Source organism: Mixophyes fleayi, chromosome 10 (assembly GCF_038048845.1).
Source record: "Mixophyes fleayi isolate aMixFle1 chromosome 10, aMixFle1.hap1, whole genome shotgun sequence".
Taxonomy (NCBI): domain Eukaryota; kingdom Metazoa; phylum Chordata; class Amphibia; order Anura; family Limnodynastidae; genus Mixophyes; species Mixophyes fleayi.
The window spans coordinates 48,696,172-48,722,394 of NC_134411.1; the positions used below are offsets into that span (position 1 = coordinate 48,696,172).

Genomic DNA, 26,223 nt, shown 5'->3' on the forward strand with positions numbered 1-26,223 from the left:
CACAGCAATCCACGAAGTGCAGGAGCCAGGAACAGGTAAGTGTTGCTCTGACACTCAGCGAGTGTCAGAGTGAGGTTTTTATGCTGACGGGGATTCAAAATCCCCGCCTCTGGGTTGCGGAAGTGCGGCATCCGGACGGAGCGGCGGTGATCAGGTAAGTCCATTTCAGGGCATAATCCTTTTTGAAAGTAAAACATTGTATTAAATAAAAAATGCACCTTGCTCTAACAAAGTTGCATTTGAGGGGGAGATGCATCTAAAATCTGAGGACAGATTTATCATTGTGGTAGAGCATGTATTCGATCACGTTTGAACGGCACAGTAAAAATCAAGCTAACAAGTGTTTGTGTGATACAATAAAACAAACCATTACTTTCCTTATTAACTAAATGCTATCCTATACTAGCCGTTGCAAAAGCAAAACATAGGCTGGTTTGGTCAAAGTTCCCCGTATTCCTTTCATCAATGAATAAGGGCCACAAACTGCACACAGACGCTACGGCCATGCTTAATATTCGAACTCCCGACACCAGTGTTGTGAGCCAGAAGTGCCAACCACTAAGGTACCCATGCAGATCTTAACTGGCCTATATTTGTGGGTAATAAGGAATAGTACTATTGTGTAGCTCTTACATCTGTTGCACACATGCTGTATTGTTGTGCTTCTCACTGTAGTCTAAAGAATGTATTTTTATTTGCAACTGAAAGCCTATCCACCTTCCAAGAATGGAGTCATGAGTTTGATTCCTGTCTCATATACCTTTACCTGTGTGGAGGTTGTATGTACTCTACTATGTATTGATTATGGAAGAGTGCACTACACATTTTTTAATTTATTTTAAAAATACACTAATATTTATTGTAATATGCATGTTTAGGTATGCTAGCGAATTATTCAGAAATGCTTTTGCATCCAAATTCTTACTTCAAAGCTAAACTCATCATACAAACTTTTATGTAGGTGTATTACTTTAGCAGATTACACTGCAAAGTCATTTGTCCCAGGCTATATAAACATGTAAGTGTTACAAGCAATACAAAATTAACAACAGTACTGCATAATATACTCCAAATGTGTTTTTACATTTGTAAACAAACCATTCACACCTTCCACGTTAGCCGTTACATCACACTTTCTTATCTTTAATTAAGCAGCGACTCTTAAGAAGCAAATATTAAAATGAACTAACAGTTTAAAATAGTGATGGGAAATCTAGTTTATTTTGGAGATTAGTTCATTCTGATCTAGTCCAGTCAACAGATTATTTCAAAATATTAGTTCATTTGGCTCATTTGTCTCAGTTAGTTCAGTTAGATCACTGGCTGTGGAACACTGCTGAGAAGTGATTGGAGACATAGATTTAGTCTATTACACATACTGTAGGCATATTTACTACTACCTCATTAGATGAGTTATAGTCCTGTTAAAATGATCAGATAAGGTTAATATGTCTGATCATTTTTAATAATTTAAAAAGGGCAATCACTTATACAAAAACTAGTAGTGACATGTTGAGCTCTGCAAAGTTAATTACATTTTCATTTTTATTTTTTATTTCCATAATGTGCAAATGAAAAAGACCCTAATTCAGAGTATTATAAAGTGTCAATTTTTTATTTTTAAAATATAGTGATTAGATAAAAAAAAACAAAAAAAACCCCAACAACTTACCTTTGACCTAATACATGCCAATACTCCCAGACCTACCTGGAAAAAGGGAATCTCCCGGAATCCCGGGAGACCTGCCAATTCTCCAGCATCTGCCAACTTCACTAGTGAACTGAGCATATTAGAGCCAGCATGAAGCGATTCTCGCGGAATCACGCCATTTTGGCCCGCCCCCCATGAGTCTCAATGCCTTTTTTGGGTCTTTTTATAGCTGTTATTATGTTGACATTTGTGCTATTTTGTTGTTTCCCTCTATATGTGTTGGGGCCCATTGTATCCTTTATCCATAATCACCATTATACTAAAATATTAATGGATAATTAAAATATTCCTTCTCCTGAACAGGAAGCTTAGTTGTTTCATTCCATTGTCTTGAATGTGGCTTCCAATCAGAATATTGAATTTGTTGGTCTAATTTCAATATGAAACAAATAATGTGATTTGGAGGCTAACATCTCAGTTTTCCACAGGTAAGACATTAGATATGGAAACATACCTACAATATTACCATCTTAAAATCCCTTGCAGTGGCGAATACAGATGCCAAACACTATGGTGTAAATGAAGAACTTGTGTACTGCAACTTGAAAATGCGGCACTCTCACTAGAGGCACTTTTTGCTTTTAAATACAGCATCTGTCAATTCCTAAGATTATATTGTGTAGTTGTACATATTCTACTTTACACTTTAAAATGATTTGTTTTTGCAAATTAATACAGAAATATCCCCCTATAGGTGCTTGTCCTACTGCTTACATATTTCTGCCACATTTCCCATGTTCCATAGCATCAGTGTGAATGTATTTTGCATAACCAAACTTATTGTTTGCTAAGTATCTATTGTGACTGATCTACCTTAAGTGAATGTTATTTACAACTATAAAGGATATGTTGTCTTAAACCCTTCAAGATTGGAACCATTTTTGGGGGTTTTGCACTCTGTGAGATTATCTGGGAAAAACTTTTTAATCTATCCAGTAGAATGGTGTCATGAACTTTACAGTTACTTATAAGGGTTAACCCATCACATGATTGTGAGGAATAATGCCTAAATCATAACTGCAGTGTAAATATGGTATATTCATTGAATTCATTGATAAGATGAGCTACTAAAGTGTAAAATGTGAAGTCAAAAAGTCCTATGTGTATTCAGGGACTCTGCACATCCCAGTGTAAGCAGTGTCACCTGTGACAGCTTCAGAGAGCCCCTGCTGTGACATATATCCTGAAAAAGGTTAGTTTTTGTACACCGGAATAGACTTGAGTGGCTATTAAAAAAAACCTCTACACCACTTGATGGACTTGGGTAATATCAAGCACATAGTGAATCGGAAAGGTATTTAATACAGGATAAAGTTGTTGAGAGAATAATTGTCAGGTGAGGCAGATATTTTACATATGTGGTATTGGTCTAAGGCTTTGTACTTTGTCCAATGAAACATATTACCAATAATAGCATTTCATTAACCAAAAAAAACAGTTAAACAAGTATAAAAAAAATAAAAATAAAAAACATTGCGATTAGTAGAGAACTCACATAGTCTAAGCTCAGCAGTAAAATCTTCAAGGAGCTGCAGCTGGCGCCTACAAAGATCGCTGGAGCTGCAAAATAGTCCACCTCCTTGTCACGGGCACTAGGAGTCTTTACCCAGGGATCACCAGGTGATGGGCTTACCAGAGCCGTATAGATGGTAATATGGTACTCTGGTAGCGGGGTGATCACGGAACAGGAGACAGCAGATGATAGAGATGCTCGTGAAAGTCTATGACTAGCAGCACTGGTAATATATATGTAGTAATACACGAGGAACTGAATGGACAAAGGAAACGTGAGGGTAGTCAGTGGTCTGCGGTAGCAAGTTGTACCACTGCTATAGTGAGGAGGAATGTCCAACAGCAATGAGGAGGTGATGAGAGTCAGCGGTCTGCGTTTAGCAAGTTGTACCGCTGTCTAGGTGAAGGAATGGAATCCAGGTGGAGGTATCCGGGGAGTCAGTGGTCTGTGTTAGCAAGTTGTACCACTGCTATGTGAGAGGACACTGGAACAGGTGACACAGGAAACAGGGATCAGTGGTCTGCCACTAGCAAGTTGTACCACTGAATATATATGTGAGGAGCACGGGGAGAGACTGCAATACAGAGGATACACGGACACTCTGAACTTAATCCACGATGACATGCACAATATAGTAATGACTGAACAGCACTGCAATAATACAAAGTCACAGAAACTATCCGGGCAAAAGATAACACAGTCAATGATGGTAATAGTCTCAGCGGATAGTAAGCTCCAGAGGAGAACAACTCAGTCCAGCAAGATATGCAATACACCAGCACAGTCAATGAGAAGTATGCATACCGTGGTTCAGGAGCAGGCTGTCAGACAGGAGTGCAGAGATACCTGAACAGCTGGAGGACGACAGGATGCGAAGTCCCTGGAGGGGGAAGCGGTAATCAAGTAGGTGCAGCGCACAGGTAGGTAGACCAACAAGGATAGCAACAAATACTCAGGAAGCAGTAGTATGTAGAACTGGACTCCTGGGGAACAGTGAAGAGTAGCGATGGTCTAGACGAGATGAAAGCAGTGAGGCGTAGATCCGATGCAGACTGGCGAGTAGACACCGGCAGGAACACTGAGAAGCACGGAGAGCGGATCAGCTGCTGCAGACACGAGTAGAACTGAGGAGTAGCAGCCAGCAGGACTCTGCAGGTACACGGAGGTAGCGGATAGAAATCAGCAGGTGCAGTCACGATGAAACACGGGAGAGTAGAGCTGAGCTGGAACTGTTGATCACGGAGAGCAGCAGATAGGAATCAGCTGTTGCAGTCTCGAGGAAACACAGGAGAGTTGAGGTGAGCTGAAGACTGTAGTGCACGGAGGCAGCGGATAGGAATCAGCTAAACAGTCACGATGAAACACAGGAGAGTTGAGGTGAGCTGAAGACTGTAGTGCACGGAGGCAGCGGATAGAAATCAGCTAAACAGTCACGATGAAAAACAGGAGGGTTGAAGTGGTCTGAAGACTGTAGTGCACGGAGGCAGCGGATAGGAATCAGCTAAACAGTCACGATGAAACACAGGAGAGTTGAAGTGGTCTGAAGACTGTAGTGCACGGAGGCAGCGGATAGGAATCAGCTAAACAGTCACGATGAAACACAGGAGAGTTGAAGTGGTCTGGAAACCACAGGAATCAGCAGCGCTGAATACACGAGGAAACACAGGAACACCTTCAGAGGCTCATGGGGAATGAGACTCCCAGATCAGGCCACGAGGTATGGAACTCAGGTGCTTTAAATAGGGAGTGTTGCCTGATCAGCCAATTAACTAAAGGGACAGGTACTGAAGGTTTGAAAGGGCTGCGCATGCGCAGACCCTCAGGATGGTGGACGGCCACGGTTCCTAAATACACGGGAAGAAGCACTCACAGTCTGGTGAGTGACACTCCTATTGAATTGGCTCCATATTCAGCGGCGCATGGCAAAATATTGCCTCAAGTTGTCCTCATTTGTGATGTACCGGCCAGGAGGCCTGTACAAAGCATCCATTGTGGCAGTAAGGATGTGCAGCTCTGCCCGTGCAAATGTCTGTGGCCTCATGTTTCCAAGTGGATGATTCTCCAACATTCAGCACTGTGATTGGCTCTCAGTGCACGTATTGGCGTAGACACGTCACTTGTGGATTGTCGAAGATGTTTGCCTCAACTCTCAATTATTTTTGGTGTCCAATCAATTGGGGGCGTGCCCATCCCCTTGCTAAACATGCACCGTGATTCGGAAATGATTGCACCCGCAATCACATTAAAACGCACATATGTGCTCTATTTAAACACTGCTCAGGTATTCATCCAGTCCTGCGATTTTGTGACGTCAGGAGCATTTGTTTGGGAATCCTGAGAACCATTTTTGCATTAAAGATTTGTGGTGAGTATGTCTGACTATGTTTTCTTGAGCTGTTAGAACCACTTAGGGATGAGTTTAGTGTCACAAATACAATGTTCTTTAGGTATTTGCCTCTCCATCATGCCTTGGCTTCTCAGTTCGAATCCCAACCCCTGGTCATAACTAAAGCTCCTGGTAAGATAATTTTTGTATTCTAAGGGACTTAGCAAACAAAGCTCTTTCTTATATTCTGCCCTGTTGGTAGAACTAAACAGAGACACTTTGCTAAGCCTCAGAGTTAAATGGGAGGCAGAATTATGAAACTTGCAAGACGAGGAATGGGTCAGTATATTGTCTAGCCACTGTGGGCCTGATTCATTACGCAACTTGGGCAAGAATTTGAGTAAGTTTTCTTACATAAGTTTCCCGGACAAAACCATGTTGTAATGCAAGGAGTGCAAATTAGTTTATTATTTTGCACATAAGTTAAATACTAGCTCTTTTTCATGCAGCATACAAATATCAACTTTAAATTTCAGTGTACAAATAAGCTATCAAGTATTACGAAAGTATTAAGTATTAAGAAAACTTAATTTATTGCCTAAGTTCTTTAATGAATCAGGCGCTGTGAGTCTATTAGATTTCAACAGATTACATTTTATATTATTTATAGATCCTATCTTACTCCTATAAGAATGGTTATGTTTGTGGAGAAGATGAATTCACTCTGTTCTAAATATCAGTCTATGCCAGGCTATATTTTGCAGTTGCTCTGGCATTGCCCCTGACTGTATTATTACATCTTCAATATATGACTGTTCTATGCAGTTCTATTGTATTGTGGTAGAAAATTGAAAAATTAGAAAAAAATAAAGATTAAAAAAAAAATAACACATTAGACCTGATAATTGTACAATACTAGAAGGAAGTGTGCCAAGGTAAAATTCAACTTTTTTTACATGATTTCTATACAAGTGGGGGAGATCCACTGACCAAGAGCAGCACTTCCATCTATTAAACATTTAACAGAAGGCAGCACAGTTCTCCATCAGAGTATTTAAAAAGAGCAATTTCAGTGTATATTTCGAAGGATAGAGAAATTTAGCAAAACAGAGCATCTATTTGTAATCCTGGAAGATCCACGCCAAGGACAAAAACCATTAAGACATTCTAGCAAGAAGGATCCGACCTGTAATCGTACATGTCTATAAGAGGAACGAAGAAGAGGTGCCAAAAATATTTAGGGCACACTCAACAAGGGCAGTGGCAAACTAATTGGCACATAGAACTCATGCATAGGTGCAGGCTGGACTTTGCTGCACACTTTTTCCAGTCCAGTAGCACTATTTGAAGTCATACAATTATTTACAAGCTGTAAGCAATAAATAAGTTTATATGCAGGATTTTGAAACTGACTATTCATTTTAACCCACCCCAGGGTATTGCTTGGGTACATCAGTAAGGGCTGTCATGGAATAGCATATTAGACTCCACTTTTCCTGGAAATCCCCAATGGCAGTCCTAACATTCCCTACCATGTTGTAGATGATTATGTTGTTTTTCAGAGGCCGCTTGGAAAGTTTTGGAAAGAAGCCTTGGAAGGAGTCACATTATATACCTTCCAAGGTGTTAATGTTTTATGTCTGTATTCAGCTGAGTAAGTTAAAATCCATCAATAAGTAGTACAATTGAGAATTCTAAACAAAATACTCAGCGAGTATAATTTGCTTATTTTTACAACAGTAGATATAAGTGTTGATGATGATTACTAGCACGTATCTTTAAACCAAGTTGAATGAAGCCACAATTTTTATGTTTCCATTTCAGGGAGATGTGAATAATTTAGATTACAATGTGCACGCGTCCTTACCGTCATCAACTTGCAATTGCGCAATCTGCCTCTACAGGTGTATGGTGCTGGAGTATAAGTTGCACTACACTCTAACGTTCACAAGGGAATTGATGTCAGTCACTTACCAGTAGTTGACACAACTGAGCAAAGAGGCACGGATATTACATGCCCCCAGAGTCCACCAGAGACACCTGAAAGGAGGTATGGGCTTAGCTGCATGGGACGTGCAGGTTGCGGTCCTCAATGTCAGTTACTGGTAAAGCAGCAAGGTGTATAGAATTGTCAGACAAGTCAACGTTAAGACATATGTGGAAACTGGAGCCAAATCTGAATCCAATAGTGTAGTCAGTGACAGCAAAGGTCAGTGCCAGGGAATCAATAAAATCAAATCAGAGAGCAGCAGTAGTCAGGAATAGCCAAGATCAAACCATGTAATCAGTAGAGCCAAAACAGAAATGCTGAAGAAAGGAAATCCTGTTGCCTGGCAACGGATGCGATTGCGCACAGGAAGCGCCCTATAAAGATTAATATTAATTATAATGTGTCACATAGACTCCCCAGAGGGTTGTATTTTGTGTGCGGTAGAGCAGCCTACTCATGGCTACCACTTGGTGCAAATGGGACATGTTATTTAGGAAAAGTAATACCGGGAATAATGATAATAAAAAGACTTTATGGAAATCCTAGCAATAGTCATGAACATATTTTAACCAAAAGTAGTACAGCTTACAAAAATAAATATGAACAATTTTTCTACTCTTTCTTTCCACAAGTAGATGTAAGAATGCTGTCTGATAAACTGCAAGAATATTCTGAAATCTTACATAGGACAGGTAATGACACTATGGATTCTTTTAACAAAATAAAGGAAGAGGTATCACAAATTAGAAGTGTAGCTTTAAATGGAATAGTACTTGACTTCTTATTAGCAGATATAGGTGGAGTTCATACCATAGTAGGACAAGAATGTTGTACATACATTCCTGATAATTATGATAGCGTACAGGGACATATTGATGAGATAACCAAGCTTCAGCAGCAAATAAGGAACAAACCAGGTGAGGATGGGATCCCTTTGGATAGTTAAAGGAGTATAACACATTACTACAGTTGTTATTCAATATGCATATACAGATATTTCCCTAAGCGCTGACCCGGGTTGTGGGGTAACCCATCCCCAACAGCTTGTGTAAATGATGGCAGGTAATTAGTCTAAGTGCACCAGTATGTATACAAAGGAGCATATGTATGCACTTGTAAATGAAACAAGTATTGACAATAAGGTGTGAAGAACAGGGGGTAAATGTATCAAGCTGAGAGTTTTCTGGCGGGTTTGAAAAGTGGAGATGTTGCCTATAGCAACCAATCAGATTCTAGTTATCATTTTGTAGAATGTACTAAATAAATGATAGCTAGAATCGGATTGGTATTTCAAACCCACCGGAAAACTCTCAGCTTGATACATTTATCCCCAGAAGTGAATCGAATCTTCAACAGTGCAAATGTGAATTGTACATGCATATGGTAGGTGAAGCAGATATAAACTGTATTATACATATTTACACACAGAAATACAGCATAATTATATATAGCACCCATGTCAGCAATTTAACATATATATATGAATCTTGTTTCAATTGCTGTTTTTGATTACTGTGACAGTCACTTATGTATGTATATTTCTGTATGTCAAATAGTGTATAGTCATGGCCAAACATTTTCAGAATGACAAGTATTGACTTTCACAAAGTTTGTAGCTTTAATGTTTTTAGACCTTTGTCAGATGTTTGTATGGTATACTGAAGTAAAATTACAAGCATTTCATAAGTTTCAAAGGGTTTTATTGACAATTACATTAAGTTTATGCAAAAAGTCAATATTTGCAGTGTCCTTTGCAATTTGCCCAAGCATGCTGTCAATCAACTTCTGGGCCACATACTGACTGATGGCCGCTCATTCTTGCCTAATCAATGCTTGGAGTTTGTCAGAATTTGTGGGTTTTTGTTTGTCCACCCGCCTCTTGAGGGTTGACCACAAGTTCTCAATTGGATTAAGGTCTGGGGAATTTCCTGGCCATGGACCCAAAATTTCAATCTTTTGATTCCCGAGTTACTTCGGTATCACTTTTGCCTTATGGCAAGGTGCTACATCGTGCTGGAAAAGGCATTGTTCGTCACCAAACTGTTCTTGGATGATTGGAAGAAGTTGCTCTTGGAAGATGTTTTTGTACCATTCTTTATTCATAACTGTGTTCTTAGGCAAAATTGTGAGTGAGCTCACTCCAGCAAGGTGAATAGAATATGTGGAAACTGGACAAAGAGTACAAGATGTTGACCTGGCCTCCAAATTCCCCAGATATTAATTTGATCAAAAATCTACTGTATGTGCTGGAAAAACAAATCCAAGCCATGGAGGCCCCACCTCACAACTTACAGAACTTGAAGGATCTGCTGCCAACGTCTTGATGCCAGATACCACAGTACACCTTCAGAGGTCTGGTGAAGTACATGACTCAATGGGTCAGAGCTGTTTTGGTAAGACGACTGTTGTGGCTGATCGGTGTCTATGACTATGCTGTACTTCTATGTTTAAACATGTTTAATACGGTTTATATCTACTTCACCATCATCCGCACGTGCAATTCTCCATATGCCTTAGACAGTTCATATTTGCTCTATTGTGGATACAATTCGCTCATGTTCTTCACACCTTATCATCAATATGTGGTTTATTTACAAGTGCATTCATAATTTCTTGCTATCATTTATCCAATATGTAGCTATTTTTTATTGCACTATGCATTGTATAAAAGTATACCAATTATTTACAGTACATGTACAAAACCATATAAGATGAAAATTATGCCAGACTATACGTATATGCAAAGAAATTCGAGAAAACAGGTGGGTGAGTGATTGTTTGTAGTTCTGTATGAAAAATACAGGCCCTTGGCCCAATCCTCTATGCATTTTCCTAGTACTCTTATTTATAAGTCATCCTAAACCTTCTTGTTAGTTAATTTTTATTTATTTTTTAAAAATAGAGTGTGACTAAAGGGAGGAATGAGGTAGAAGCTAATCTGATTGACACAATATGAATGTTTATGGTTAATATTGTATCAATTCAGTAATACAATATACTTAATTTTTAGGGAGGTTAATAAGTGTGCCCAATTATGTTCTTTTCAAAGTGAGCTTAAAAAGGGATAAAAAGGTAAAGTCTGCTTTGATGTATTTTTAATGATATCAGGACAGGCTTTGTGCATAGGTATTTGAAATGTCAAGCAACATAAGGTAAAAGTGACATACAATGCCATCACATATTCTTTAAACAATGTTGATTATCTTAAGATAGTCAATGTGAATTAGAGTAAAGGTCATTACACGGTGTAATATTGTTAAAAAGGTATATAAAAGCTTGTACATGTCTAAGTACATATTTATCTCTGCTTCTGTGTCCCCCTCTGATGTGAATGAAATAAATGACTATTTTATATTTTGTTACTTCAAGAGACCTTGTGCCTCATCATATAGTAGTTATAGCTGCATCTACTCTTGGAATTAAGCGTCACTTCAGAACTTCCTCATTCCCAACTGAATATATCTGTTCCAGTATTTGTGCATTGACAATTCTGCACCTGTGTTAGTTGCTTATAGATTAGCTCTTTTACCACTTGATGCACAGGAAAAACTATTTTCTAACAGTATTTGAAGAGAGAACAGTGCTCTCCATTTGGAGAATGATTCTGTATAGCAGTTCTGGGCCCTACAGCCATTTCATGGTGATTTCAGTCTAATTTCAGTGTGTGCATGCACAGAAACCACTCCAGTGCTCTGAGGTGCGATTTGCAAATATACTATGTATTGCTAATGTTGCTGCTGGTGGTAGCAGCACTATAGTCCCCTAGTTGCTGAACTGACTTCAGCTTACACCACAAATGGTGCATCACTGGAACGGGAAAACCAGAGAAAGCCCAGTACACAAAAATAAATTCCCAGCTGCCCTGGGGGGCATGGATAGATTTCTTCATGGAGAGGGGATTTGTATTTACAATTTTTCAATCTAAGAGCTCTTGTGCATCAATTCCATGGACACAAAAACAGAAAACTATATTCTGTGCTTTACATGTTATAGTATTTGAAGTAATATTTATAAAATGCACTGCAGGCAGCTTAAAAAAAAACCACTTTGCTTAATTTTTAACTGTGCTAGAGGGATAAACATTAAATATAAAAGGTTTATTAATACTGTCCTAGAAGATTCAGTTTTACATCACTCAGAAGAAAAATAAATCAATCCAGAACACTATGTATAGCAAGAGTAAGAATAAATAGATATATTTAATTGCCAAAGGTGAACAAAAATAGCACTTCATTTATTAACACTTGCAAATATACATCTTAACCCATAAAAAGTGTCAATTCAGAAATGTACCGATTCATAAATACACTTAATTATTCAGATCTCTGAAAATTATATATATATATATATATAAAAAATATATATATAAAATATATATATATATATATAAAATATATATATATATATATAAAATATATATATATATATATAAAATATATATATATATATATAAAATATATATATATATATATAAAATATATATATATATATATAAAATATATATATATATATATAAAATATATATATATATATATAAAATATATATATATATATATAAAATATATATATATATATATAAAATATATATATATATATATAAAATATATATATATATATAAAATATATATATATATATAAAATATATATATATATATATATATATATATATATATATATATATATATAAAATATATATATATATATATATATATATATATATATATATATATATATAAAATATATATATATATATATATATATATATATATATATATATATATATATATATATATATATATATATATATATATATTTTTTTAAATGAAACAAATTAGCAGCACTGGTATCCTTCAGTGTTGTAACCTCATCTAAAAATGCTTCTCAACTACTGTCATGAAGTCACAATGTAAATGTTCATGAAAATGTTGTAAACGTATTGGATAGTGGCCTGTAAAACCTAGATTTGACAAATGGTAAAAAAAAACAAAACACAAAAAAAACACAGTAGGCCCCTAACACCCACACTTCTCCCCATCAGGAACTGGCTGTCTACTTGTGTGCAAGCTTACAGAATCCTTCTCCAGCAGCTCCTCCTGCCTCCATGTACCTACCCAATTTGGTGAAATTTGGAGCTCAGATGAAAAAGGAAAAACCGTAGGGAACCTAGGGGAGAAAGGGAGGTTGGCAACCTCCCCAACAAATAGAAAAAAACAAAACAGTCTTTATATTGACCACACACTAGGTTTAGTTTTGTTTTGTTTTTTTACAGAGATATGTATTCTTGTTACATATAAGAACCTCAACTTTTCCCTTTACAAATTGAATGAGAGCTGGTATATTGCCGAGGCAAAATGAATCATACACTCCTAAATAAGAGCCATTTAGCCACCAAGTAATATTTATAGAAGATGATTTTTATATTTTGTTGTATTTTATGTTGAGCATTTCAAAACAAACATATTGAAGGTCAGTGAAGTCACAAGTAGGCAAAGCCTGTTTATGGAGGAATAACAATGAGAGACTGCTCATGTGAACGCTAGAAACTATTTACAGCCTTTGGCAAAACATGCCAGTAATTGCAGATTATGCAGCTTTTACAATTCAGGTATTAAGGTATTACTACAAATATTACTACAAAACATATATTGTTAGCAACCGTAATTTATTTCCCTGTAGTGCAATTTTAAAGATTCTACATTTCAGTAGTTCATTTACTAAACAGAAATTAAAAGCAATCTGGCAGCACCGACCTGTTGTGCTTTAGAAGATTTTATAAAATATATATATATATATTTTTTTTTATCTCACTATACCATGTATCAATGTTATGATGAGGATATCTTGGTTATAGCTCAAGGCCAGCACAGATCCTCTTCTGCTTGCACATACCCTTTTTAAATGAACTGTGGGATTGTTGAAGCCTCTCTTACATTAGCTTTCCATTTACATGGACTGAATCAGACAAGAGGTAGCAAGAGAGAAGCTCTCATTCACTGGCCACCAAATATATGTAGTGCCAGTTTGCAATAGTTAGGGGCATATTCAATTGTCGGCAGAAACGCCGAAAATCTCTCACACCACGCACGATTACCGTTATTATGGTAGTTTTCTCACTGGATTTCAGCTTGCCGCGGAAATCCGCGACAATTGAATATGCCCGTTAGTATTTTATTTAACCTATTTTAATTCCATCCAACATTAAGTTTGCGGTCAACCATCCAAATTTAGACTGGTAACATGACACAAGCAAAGTATGTGTGTGTTTTATCGTATTTCTAAACTCGAGAATACATTTCTGTGATGTCTGAAGTTTTAATATTGGTGATGTGCCTTTCATAATATGAACATTGTTATTACTACTACTAAACAGATTAAGGTATAAATACTTTACATAGCTGCCAAGGGAAAAGAAAAATGCAGTTAAGGAACAAGGCAAAATCTCTAACCACAAAATAGACTATGATTTGCAACTAATAAAGTACATCACGTCAGGGTTTTTACTAAAATCTCTGTTCATTTTCCCTCGTGCCCCATATAGACGTTGAGTGAAACTGAGTGGAGATTCTGCACCATATAGGCCAGCAATGTGCACAGCATCTTGCGGCCAACTTAATTCCCCCCCTCTGAGTCCTAAGGTTTAATCAATTAAGGAGCATGTAAAGGATTGTCATTTATGCACAATAAAAACATAAATGGAAAAAAGTAAAATGATTATGCCATTACTATCCACAGATCAGTAGTAGAATTACTCATTATAATGTTAACTGAACAGTTACATGATCAGACATCCTCAACACAATATTACTCTATCATACTTGGTTTCAGACAGTAAGGTCTGTAGCAGCAACAATGAAGTTATTGCAACAAGTAACCACGAAGTAGTACTGGGATTTTCTCGGAGTGAAAGCTCCACCATAACAATGTAAACAATTTAATTTTCTTTTCAGCACAACATCCTGGTGTTTCAAGCAGCTTTTCTATAAAAAAATGAGTGATCTATTTTACCAATTTTGAGTCGAACGTGATGAAGACTACTTTTGCTATCACTCTATTAAATACCTTCCAAATAATTGTACACATTTCTTGTTCATGTACAATGACTCAAAGCATTGGTCCATTTACCTTTTTACCTGCAGATAAAATGTTATAAAGTGAAAAGTCCAAGTGATACAAACATAACAAAGACTATTACCTTTATATGAACGTAGCTGGAATGAGCAAAAAGTTTAAAAAAAATAAAAATAAAAGTTAACAGAAGCAGGTTCACAATTTTCCAAGTTTAAAATGAGTGTTGTGCTGACAGAATTACGCATAAATCCTTTAGTTTGCAACAAGATCTCTAATAGCAGCTTTGACAGATTTGCATAAAAATATAATTAACCTGTTTTGCTAATTCCCCAGTGTTGCAACTAGCGCCTACAGGTACTATTACAAAGAGAAATGACAGCACAAAGTTTTGAATGTTCATTGTAAGGTTTCCAGAGAAAAGTCAGAAACCTTTATTCATCTTCCAAAAAAAGCTGAAAATAATTTATATTTGGGCCCACATCCAAAGTAAAAAAATAGAGCACTATGGAATACATTTCTGTCCCAAAAAATAAAATAAAATATAATATATATATGGCAAGGAACACCTGGTCTTAAAAATGTATTTCGATATGAAAGCTCAGTTAGAGGCCCATCAATCTGAATGGGTACAGTAGATTTGCAAAAAAATAAAATAAGTTTGTGTTTTGTTTTTAGTTACTAAAAAGATGGCTCGTACAAAACTAGTCCTCTTGATAACATTCACGTGACATCTACATGAAGTTTCACCAACCACGTCTGCACCAGGTTAGTCTGTTACTTTTTGCAGATTAATCTACCTGTGGATGAAATCTGTTCACCAATACAGTCCAGCTAATATTCCTTCAGCCTTAATGTGACTGTTGAGGTCAGTGCCATGAGCTGTTGCTGTTGTCAAGAGCAAAGAGAACGGTGGCTTGTGGTTCCCTTCTCCAGTAAATAGCAGACAGGAATGTCACCATATAATGTTGGATCGGTTACAGGATATAGCAGCAAAAAGAACAGTACAACACCCAGAACGTAGAAAAGAAGAATAGTCGTACGTTGTGGATGGTCCAAAGCTGTAAATATGGCTGGAAATCCGATGTAGTTACAGAAGGAATGGCAAAGAACAGGTCCTATAAAATGTCCTAAAAATAAACCAAACATAGTGAGTGAATAACACATAATAGCCTAGCACTTGTCCCTTCAAACTTGCTTATACATGAATATACAGGTGTTGGCTGTGAGCTTATATATGCTATGCCAGAGTTTCTCAAACCCAGTCCTCAGGACCCCTAACAGTGCATGTTTTCCAGGTGACAAGGGAAATAATTATACCACCTGTGGATCTGTTACAATGTGTCAATCAGTAATGAAAATATCTGTGCTAAAGCAAGGACATAAGGAAAACATGGCCTGTTAGGGGTCATGAGCACCACATTTAAGAAACACTGCTTTATGCTACCGTTGACATTTTAATGCTCTAATTGGCTGAAAGTTTTTCTAACTCTGTTCATTTCATCTCCTCCTCTTCAGTGTGTCCTGTTTTGCAAAATGATCATAGGTAATTTCACCTATTCACCAAAAACTGGGTTTGGTGAGGTTTAACCCTTTCAAAACTAGAGGAGGTTTACACCTCTATAAACAGGTCCCCTTTCATTGTTCATGCAGTGTCTTATTTTGCATGCCATTACTTACCAATATTCATTTTTACCCAAGCAAATTTTATACTGTTTCTCGGGACATACATAGATCTGTTTGGTAACATATTGAAATAGATAGCTTTTTGTTTTATGTCCATTAGCAAGTGAAATATAAATAGGTCACAAAAAAAATAAATAAAAATTGTTAACGATCCTTCATGTGGTTACTTTTAGTTCTGAGTAAACTAAAAACATTACCCTAGAGTTTGTCTGTCCCAAGTACAGATACCATATATGTATACTTTTATTCAAGGTTTTAGGGAGTTATAGGGACAGAAACCTGCCAAGCTTTATCATGGTGGAGTTTTTTGTTGGTTTGGTTTTTCAGTTAGAGATTCAGATAAGTATTCTTGTTTTTATTACCAATAGATCCAAATTCAACTGGATCAATTAGTAACTACAACAGCATGTACTATTAGATCCAATTACCTTTACCCTGTGGGCTGCCACCACTCCCTCAAGTCTCTTGTGTACAGTCACCTCACCAAGGGCTAGATTTACTAAACTACGGGTTCAAAAAAGTGGAGATGTTGCCGACAGCAACCAATCCACTTCTAGCTGTCCTTTTGTAAAATGTACTAAATAACTAGAATCTGAGTGGTTGCTATAGGCAACATCTCCATCTTTTCAAACCCGCAGTTTAGTAAATATAGAGCCTTGAGGTGCAGCAGTAAGACAGTTGAGTGATTGACTATGACACACCACTGGAGTCCAGTTCACCCCCCACTGATGACACATCTACAAGTAATCTCTATTACTGCTGCAGCTCAACAACCCGCACACCCTCCCCCACAACCAACCCTCCCCTACCTACACACACCAATGAATCGATCTAGGAACCTCTGCATTCTGCTATGGCAGTATTGTATACTTGTACATGCAATCTCTGCAAGCAAAATGCATGCTTGCAGAGTTCATACAATCTTCAGAGACAGTGAGAATTTTCGAAGTGCCGGTATATCATACTGGCACACCTCAAGCACTGGCAGTAACAAGACAAAGGAGCAGACTAATGGTATATTTGTTTTAGTACTGTGGGGTACCATTGCGTAAAAATGCTGTTGTATACTTAGCAACCTAGATGGAAAATGAAAAAGATGGGTGTTCGGGATGGCCGGTCTTACTTTTGTGGTGCAAACCACAAGGATAAACAATACATCCCCCCTCTCACTGAAGGATCCCCACCAACACCCCACAACCATCTGGGCAACAAACCAAGATGGTTTGCACCACAATGGAAATACCGCCCACCCTTTACACCCCTTCTCATTTTCCATCTAGACTTGGGGAGAGAAAACAAATGCATTTAACTGTGTTAACCATGTTGCTGCAGCAACAGAGCACAGGCAGGAATAAGGTACCTATCAATACATACCATAAATCACCCCAACCATTTCTTTATCTGTGCCCAAATTAACTTTTTTGGTACTACAACTACTATGTAAAGTTTGTAAAAAAGTATTGTAAACTACTTTTGGATCAAGCCAAGAAGTTCTCACCTGTTCTTATGAAGATAAATGCTGTGTATGCTCCAAACACTGCTGTGTATGAAAATTGAAACACTACAAGAAAAGCAAAACAAATACCTAAATTGTTCAAAAGCAACAATAAAGGGTGGGCAAATAATACAAAGGGGAATAAAAATGAGGACACTTCAAAGAGGGATTTAAAAACAAACAAACATAGAAAACCACAAACGATTAAAAAAATATGAAATATATTACACACCAGCAGACAGGAATATGTTCACAACAGTTCCCTGTCGAAACCTTAGCTGCTCAATGACGTGATGAAAATGAGCTATAAAAAAAAAAAAAAAAAAAGAAGAAAAAGGAAAGATCACAGAGCTGTCCTGTCAATTGCATTTGTGTTGTATATACAGTATCTCTCACAATACAATATCTTGGAGCATGCAGATAAAGACATCTCTGTTGGTGACTATATCCGAAAAGAAAAACAAACAACCTAAGACAGTACAGTTAGATGTAGCAGACACAACCTACTAAATTTACTCAAGAATATCAAAGAATTTTTAAGTATGCAAAGAAACATTTTGAAGTTACATTTCCTGTAAAATTAAAGACAAGGATCTGATGCTGAGCCGGAAGTACGTTGAATTGTTTAGCGCAAGAAACGTAAAATGGTGCTGCACATGGTCACAAAAAAAACCATTTGCGACTGGAAAGGCCGGAACTTAGGGAAGGGGCGGGCAAAAGCAGTCCAAGTACAGTAAGGGTGTGTCTGTGTAACTGCAACTGATGCAGACCCACATGAAGGAGACACGGATACGCATCTCAGCCATATTACTTTCAGGTTCCTGAGAGCAGGTGCAAATACAAGCTGGTGAAGACAGTCGCCAGCACTAGTCTTCCGATTGACCTCTGAAGCAGACAGGCACAAGTAATGAAAAAAAGAACTATTTTATACGACTTTGTAAGTGTACTTTACAGTAAAAGTTTTGCTACTTTCATTGTCACACAAGTAAGAGGATTATGTGTGAACCAGGTAGGGATTCTAATAATGGGCGCTGCTTTGAAACTATGCAGCCTGCATGTGGACAGAGCCGCCTATGCCCTGCAATGCACAGATCAGCACATGCACAGGACAGAGCACAAACTGTTCTGAAGCCAGCTCATACCTGGGGGAACTTCCTGCACAGCCAGGAGTGTGCAACGTATAGTTGTGGGCAGTGGTAAAGGTATATAAGCCCAGGTCCCATCTCCATTGGGTCTCTCTGCCACTGCACAACAGAAACACAGACCTGTTTCCATGCTGCCTCGTCATATTCAGCACGCTTTCTTGTGCATCTTTCAGATACTCTGCATTAACTTTATCTCATTAATTATTTCCCTGAATAACCTTGCAAGCTATTACTTTACACTACAAACTATGTATCTTTTGCCCTAGAACAGTGATGACTAACCTGTGACACTCCAGGTGTTTGTGAAACTACAAGCCCCAGCATGCTTTGCCAGCTATCAGCTAGTTATCTACTGGCAAAGCATGCTGGGGCTTGTAGTTTCACAACACCTGGAGTGTCACAGGTTAGCCATCAGTGTCCTAGAATCTAATTTAACCCTGCCATTCTATGTTACTTAACCCTATCTATCTTTACAATAATGTACTTTATCCTACAATGGTCAGTGTTTTCCCCAGCACCTATTTCCCGGGTGCTCCACCCGGCTCTTGGAGCCCAACAGAGTCTTATTATAATAGAATAAACCATTATTTCTCCTATTAGAACAGGCACTATGTAAGCACTACAGCCAGCAGTGTGTGTTAGTTCACTGACCATCAGTCTGACCAGTCCTGGCAGTGTGGGCAATAACCTCAAACATTTTTCAATATTATTGCAAAGTTTTACAACTGCCCCCATCCAGTAACTTCTTAATACCACCCGGTTGGCAAAATTCTCTGGGGAAAACACAGATGGTCACTCATGCGTGCTTACGCTCACTCTCAAATACAAATAGACGCATGTAACAGAGAGGAAACATTGATACCACACATCATCACCACCAATTTATTTATATAGCGCCACTGATTCCGCAGCGCTGTACAGAGAACTAATTCACATCAGTCCCTGCCCCATTGGAGCTTACAGTCTAAATTTCCTAACATACACACACATACCCAAACACACATTATTTCTATCTTTATATATACGCATCAACATACACATACAGAGGTAATGTAGCGACTTAATGGGGTAACACTTTACAGGCTAAGATTTAAGCTGTGAACTCACTTTTGAGAGTGGTTTAGTAATATCTAATAACATTGATAGTAAAACTGTGGGGATTTAGCGATTAACACATCAATTGATGCGTTAGCGATTAACACATATCCAACGTGGGCTGTTGGATATGGAGGACAATAGATACTTGGGTGGTATAGAACCCGGTCAAACAAATGAGTCATGCGAGTAGCTCTCACAGACTCTTCAGAGTGACCGTTTAGCGACACAGCCAGTGGCGGATCCAGGGCATTCGCCCCCCCCCCCCCCTAGCAGGAGAAAGCCTACCTTTAAAATAGGTCCCAGCCGCTGATCAAAACGGGAGGGACAGGGCCAATCGTGAGCGGAAGGTAGGGTTAAACGTGGGCCAGCTTATCAGAGTAAAGGAGGGGTGTGATTATGCAAAATCGCCCCCCATCCCCCTAAACATCAAGTCTAGGTCCGTCCCTGGTCACAGCTGGGACTCTTTCTAGAGATGAGGTGGTACAAGGCGAATGCTTAGAAGGTTGAGTAGAAAGAGGTCTCCTTAGAACATAAGAAATGTCACTGGTGCCGTAGTTATTCAACATGACGAAAATAGCAGGACAAGTCGCAAATTGTATTATGCCCCAACAATAAATAACATTAGTTATTTGTAAAATGTATGGCATTTGGAACACAAACATTCCTACTATATAACTATTATAGAGGTTTTGTTTTTTTAACCTTAAACTAAATAGAATAGCAAATGCGTCTTTTGCTATCAAAACAAATGTAAAGAAAAAAATAAATGGGGTAGTCGCACAGCATTCACAATTCACAAATGGGTTGAGTTGGGTGTAAAAGTATCTGATGCATACATAAATTCGGCACAAATGCTTCTAGTGCAGAGCCGGACATCTTCAGACGTGTCGTACTGGGACTATGCATGTAAATATACTACTTTCTTTTTTTTGACAAACATATACGTCCAACTCAGCTTTAGATGCCAGAAGTCTGATGTGCATTGGAAAACATATTTGCCCACCATCAGGACTGAAGATATTTACATAGATAATACCATCCTGTTGACTTTTAAACAAAAAAAAACAAACAAACAAATATGCAGAGTATTCCTACTAATATTGGATTTTGCTTTTTATTACATAGAGTCATATTATCAATTTCATAATGGAGGATACGGCACTAGGAGTTCTTTAATTTTACTTCTGTCAATTACTGAATTTACTTTCTGTCTATTGAAACACAAAAGCTGATAATGTGGAGGTCTCACATCATAAATATGCAGACACAACATGTAGTGTTTGCATGCATCCCTGATCTGAATGGCAAGATGCGTTGTTACACAACAATGCAGACTTTATAATTAATCCATGTCTGTATCAAAAGGTAATATGTATTTAGAATATGTTCTCAATGTTATATATAAAGTAAAACCAACTGTCACTTTTTGCAGATAAATTTCACATGAGATAGAAATAAACAATATCACCTAAATTGTGCTGTACTCACCTATGCCAAAGAACAACGGACATGTGAAGATAGCTATCCCAGGGCTAGTACATGGTACTAACATGGGCAGCATGCAGGCTCTAAAGACCAACTCCTCTGTAAGAGGGGCAATCACTTGGTTACGAAGCCACCGCATGTCAGTTACACAAAGCATCCAAAAACGAAGATCTGTTAATTTACAAACAACTAGTTACATTTATAATGGGACATCATGTGTCTACTAATAATGTAATGTAAAACAATTACAACAATTTTGTAAACACAGCAGATAACATGTCTCTTATAAGCACTTACCAAAAGCAACTTTTAATCCATCAAGACAATCCCATGGACAATCCACAGAGAGCTGGACCAGAGGGCCAAGGAATAATATCTATATATAGAGACAAAGTTGTTTATTTTTTTGCTTGTTAGTTTTTTGCTAAAAAAAAAAAAAAAAAAAAAAAAAAAAAAAAAGGAATTTCATTTAATTTGAAATGTTTATCTATTTAGCTCTCAGAATGTTCAGTCTTACCATAGTGAGTAGCAAGGGTAATACTGTTGCTGTGAGGATTCCCTCAAGACGGAAACCCATAAGTGAGAGTATGGCTGCATCTGTCTGGAGATAAGGGACAGTAATTTAAAGTATGTTTTTAATCAAGCTCCCTGTGTCCGAAGAACTTCTTCATAACAAGCAAATATATCAACTATGGGTAAAAACATTTTATACAAGAAATGAAACGGCCATCAAGTTTTTTTTCCTTAAGAAAAGTTTTGGTGCATAAAACTATAATTATTATCATTCGTCACAAAGCACATCAATCCCGGTCGCCAGTGTTTTACCACAAGCACACACAACAAACAGGGACAATTTAATCTAATGACAATTAACCTAACAGTATATCTTTGAACAGGGGAAGAAACCAACATGCACACAGAGAGAGAACATATTCCAAACAGACTGCACTCTAGTCGGAATTAAGCAAAAGTTTTCCAGCACTGCAAGGCGGCAATGCTAACCAGTGTGCCACCGTGTTGCCCTGTAAGATAGTTCTTATAGCTAGGCCTTAGAGATGCAGGACATCTGCCAACACATCCTCTTGAAAACAGCAGGAAAGTGAAATCAGGTTTATGGAGAAGCTTTGGGGTTTGAAAACAAAATCAAAGCAAAAAACAAACAGAAAATCATTGTCAGTTTCAAATATGCCTCTTGATTTAATGTAGATCTGCAGCAGTACACCATCAAATGAGGGTGAAGTAATATATTACGCGGAAGTGCACAAATTATTTTAACTGCAGTATAGCGATATAGAACATAAACCAAAACAGTGGAATGAGTATAATACACTAATCATGTTATAATATGGGATTATGTACTCCTTACCATAAATCACATTGATATTAGAAGTCTCTGATTAATTCTGTCACCATTTAAAAGCAAAAGGGTGTTGGCAGAGCAACTTATAATTAATATTATAAAGCTGGGTACACACTACAGAAAATTACTGCAGATGCCATTTCTGCACCGATTTTACCAATAGCTGAAAGTCCCGATGAGCATTTCAATTCATGTGTACACACCTACACGATTTACCTTCAGATCTGTCATCTGCTAAAAAGATTGATTCTCTACACTCTACAAATATCTGCCTATGCTCAACAGTGAAGCGGTAGGCTACACAGGCTCATAGAATGGGTCTGCCGAGAGCTGAAGCAGTCTGTCATCAGTTGCAACAATAACTACTAAGTGCCAAACTGCCTCCAGAATCAACGCCAGCAGAAGAACGTTTTGTCAGCGGCTTCATGGATTTGGGATTCCATGGCCAAGCAGCCTCACATAAACCTCAGATCACCATGTGCAATGAAAAACATCAAATGGAATGGTGTAAAGCAAACACTCACTGTACTCTAGAGCAGCGAAAACGTGTTATTTGGAGTGACAAATCACCATCTGGCAGTCTACAGGATGAATGAGAGTTTGGCAGATGCCAGGAGAAACCTTCCTACCCGAACGTGTTCAGAACAACTGTACAGTTTGGTGGAGGAAGAGTAATGGGGCAGACCTTGGCCCATTAGTTCTAGTGAAGAAAAATTATAATCCAGTGTTGGCTAACTTGTGACACTCCAGGTGTTGTGAAACTACAAGTCCCAGCATTCCCTTCCAGCAATAAGCTGCTATATATATTGGCAAAGCATGCTGGGACTTGTAGTTTCACAACACCTGGAGTGTCAGAGGTTAGCCAACACTGTTATAATTCAACAGCAATACAATGACATTCAATAGAATTGTGAGCTCCTAACTTTGAGACAATAGTTTTGGGAAGGCGCTTTTCTGTTTCGGCAGGACAATGCCCCCATGCACAAACCAAAGTCCATCAAACAATGATTTTGAAAGTTTAGTTTTTAAGAGCTTGACTGGCCTGTGTAGAGCCCTGGCCTCAACCCCACTGAATACCTTTGAGATGAATTAAAATGCTGACCTCGAATCAGGCCTTATCGCCCAATTTCATTAAAGGTCTTTTGACTGAATGGATGCAAATTTCCCAGTCATTTTCGAAAATCTGGTTGAAAGCCTTCCCAGAACTATGGACGCTGTTTTAGGAGCACAGGACTGACCCAACTCCATATTAATGCCCATGGCTTTCAAGTGATATGTTAAACAAGCACATATGATTGTGATGTTGGGGTGGCCATATACTTTTGCCCATGTTGTGTAACTGGGACACAAACGTAGTATAACTGTACACTATGATACACATATATTGGTAAAATCATGTTTCATGCTACTACTAAATGTTACATCTTATTTCACAGGAAAGAAATGATCAAATCAGAAGGTCAGTAACAGGAAGAAAAAAATAGAACTGCATTAGAGAAAAAAAATTCCTTAACACAAGATGGAATAAAACCAGGATATTAGGCTTTGACAGTTTAGTGACGCTACAAAAGACGAGCAACTAACTGAATATTTAGCTCACAAAGATTAATACATAAAAAAAGTCAGTTAATTCTTTCAAGCCAGAAATTTCAGTTCATTTAAACAGTTTGGTGTTGCCATAAAGTGAACACAAGAATTCAGATTAGCTTGAAATTGAATTTGGTATAACTGACACCACAGTGGGAAATTGTTTATTATTGAATGCAGATTGATGCCCAAGCTGCATTCAATTATTTTGAATGTTGACCAAATATACAAACATATACAGTACGTGCTTAAAAAAATGGAAAAACAGCCAGCCAACCAACTTGGTGTCATGTTTACAAATTGTGTCCATGAATGTGACAAGTCAGTGTTGTTCATCCTTTACGGAGTATGGCCTGACAATACTGTGGAAAGCAGATGTATTCTCGTCTTGTTGGTACATACCTTAAAGCCTGTGACCTCTTTCCACACCAATAGGAATAAAGGTGATAGTGAAGATACAATCAATACACTGGTGAATCTCCTCTTGATGACCGCAGGGTGGTCCCTAAACGGTGAAAATGTAGGTGGTAACTCACTTACCCAATCCCTGTAACAGTCTATCACTACTGATTGGTGCTGCACACACCGAGACACTTGTAACATTGTGTATTAGCTTCAGTGACACTTCTGTAGTGACTTACAGCTCACTTTTCCTTTCCACCCAACATCTACCCCACACTGACCAATAACATTATTCTCTGTCTGCCATTCCCCATACCACATTTTGCCCCAGACCCTCACACCTGTACCTAGACAGCTCGCTCTTCCACACATACAAGCTGCCTACGTAGGAGCAGGCAAGTGCCAAGCAGCAGAGAATGGACACCATGCACAGCCCAGATCCGGATACCCCTTCAAGAGCCTCGGACATGGCTGCCGCAATACCCGGCTCTCTGTTCCTGGGAGAACCCGCCGACTTCAGAAATATGGTATAATTGGACGGATGACAGGGGTCACGGCCCTCTGATTGGCTGAGCGATGATGCTTCTCAATGGATTGGATGAGACGCTACATTCTAATTGGTGTATTGGTCTTGTTTCTTCATTGGTCAAACAATTGGACGACATTGGATTCGGCGCGATGGTGCGTGAAGCTGTGATTTGATTGGTCTGCACCATAGCAACATAGTGTCACGGAGCTCTAACACTAGAGCCCCAAGAAACTGTCTCTGTCACAAGAACAGACGACATGTCAACGAAGACAGCGACTCAGAACACAAATAATACAGAGGCATATAGATTTCGTTAATCCCCACGTCTGCGTCGGGAATAAAAATACAGTATTAGTGAGGTGCTGAAGGTGATGACGGGAGAGACGTGTTTTCAGTTACTTTTGTTAAATAATTAATATATTTTGCCTATAACAAATCGGTTTTTGTGCACACCGCTAAGAATGAATTAAATGTCCCCTTTGCGCTGTATATTAACAGTCCAACATTAACAATTAACAGTCCTATATTAACAGTCCAAACTGCAATTTAATATAAGTTGTAATCAAATGAATTTGAAGACCTACAAATGAAATATGAACTGTAACGGGACATACTAAAAGGAATGACAACTCCAGTTTTCTAAAAGGAATGCCAATGACTACTATGATAGCAAAATTATATTTTATGTATATTTTAAAAAATCTTATACTTCTGAATTATATATTTCACACAAGTAATACTAAGATACTTTGTCATGTTTTACGTGTGGATTTTCATGGAATGACAGCTGATTATTTTGGAATGACAGCTGTTTTATACACCATGTCAATG

The 26,223-nt window shown here is 38.0% G+C and overlaps 1 protein-coding gene across 2 annotated transcripts; it reads right to left on the reverse strand.

Moving 5' to 3' along the window:
• Positions 1-12,933: 12,933 nt before the first annotated feature.
• RCE1 (Ras converting CAAX endopeptidase 1) lies at positions 12,934-25,395 on the reverse strand. 2 transcript variants are annotated; one of them, XM_075188726.1, is made up of 8 exons: positions 25,211-25,395; positions 24,864-24,966; positions 22,032-22,115; positions 21,812-21,890; positions 21,518-21,685; positions 18,019-18,090; positions 17,790-17,852; positions 12,934-15,735 (listed from the first exon to the last, which is right to left on the reverse strand). In XM_075188726.1, exons 1-8 carry the CDS (start codon positions 25,330-25,332, stop codon positions 15,500-15,502), a joined length of 927 nt encoding a protein of 308 aa, XP_075044827.1. In that variant the 5' UTR covers positions 25,333-25,395; the 3' UTR covers positions 12,934-15,499. The 2 variants fall into 2 exon arrangements, with proteins under 2 accessions (XP_075044827.1, XP_075044826.1); XM_075188725.1 differs by having other exon boundaries at positions 25,205-25,393.
• Between the last annotated feature and the right edge of the window lie 828 nt (positions 25,396-26,223).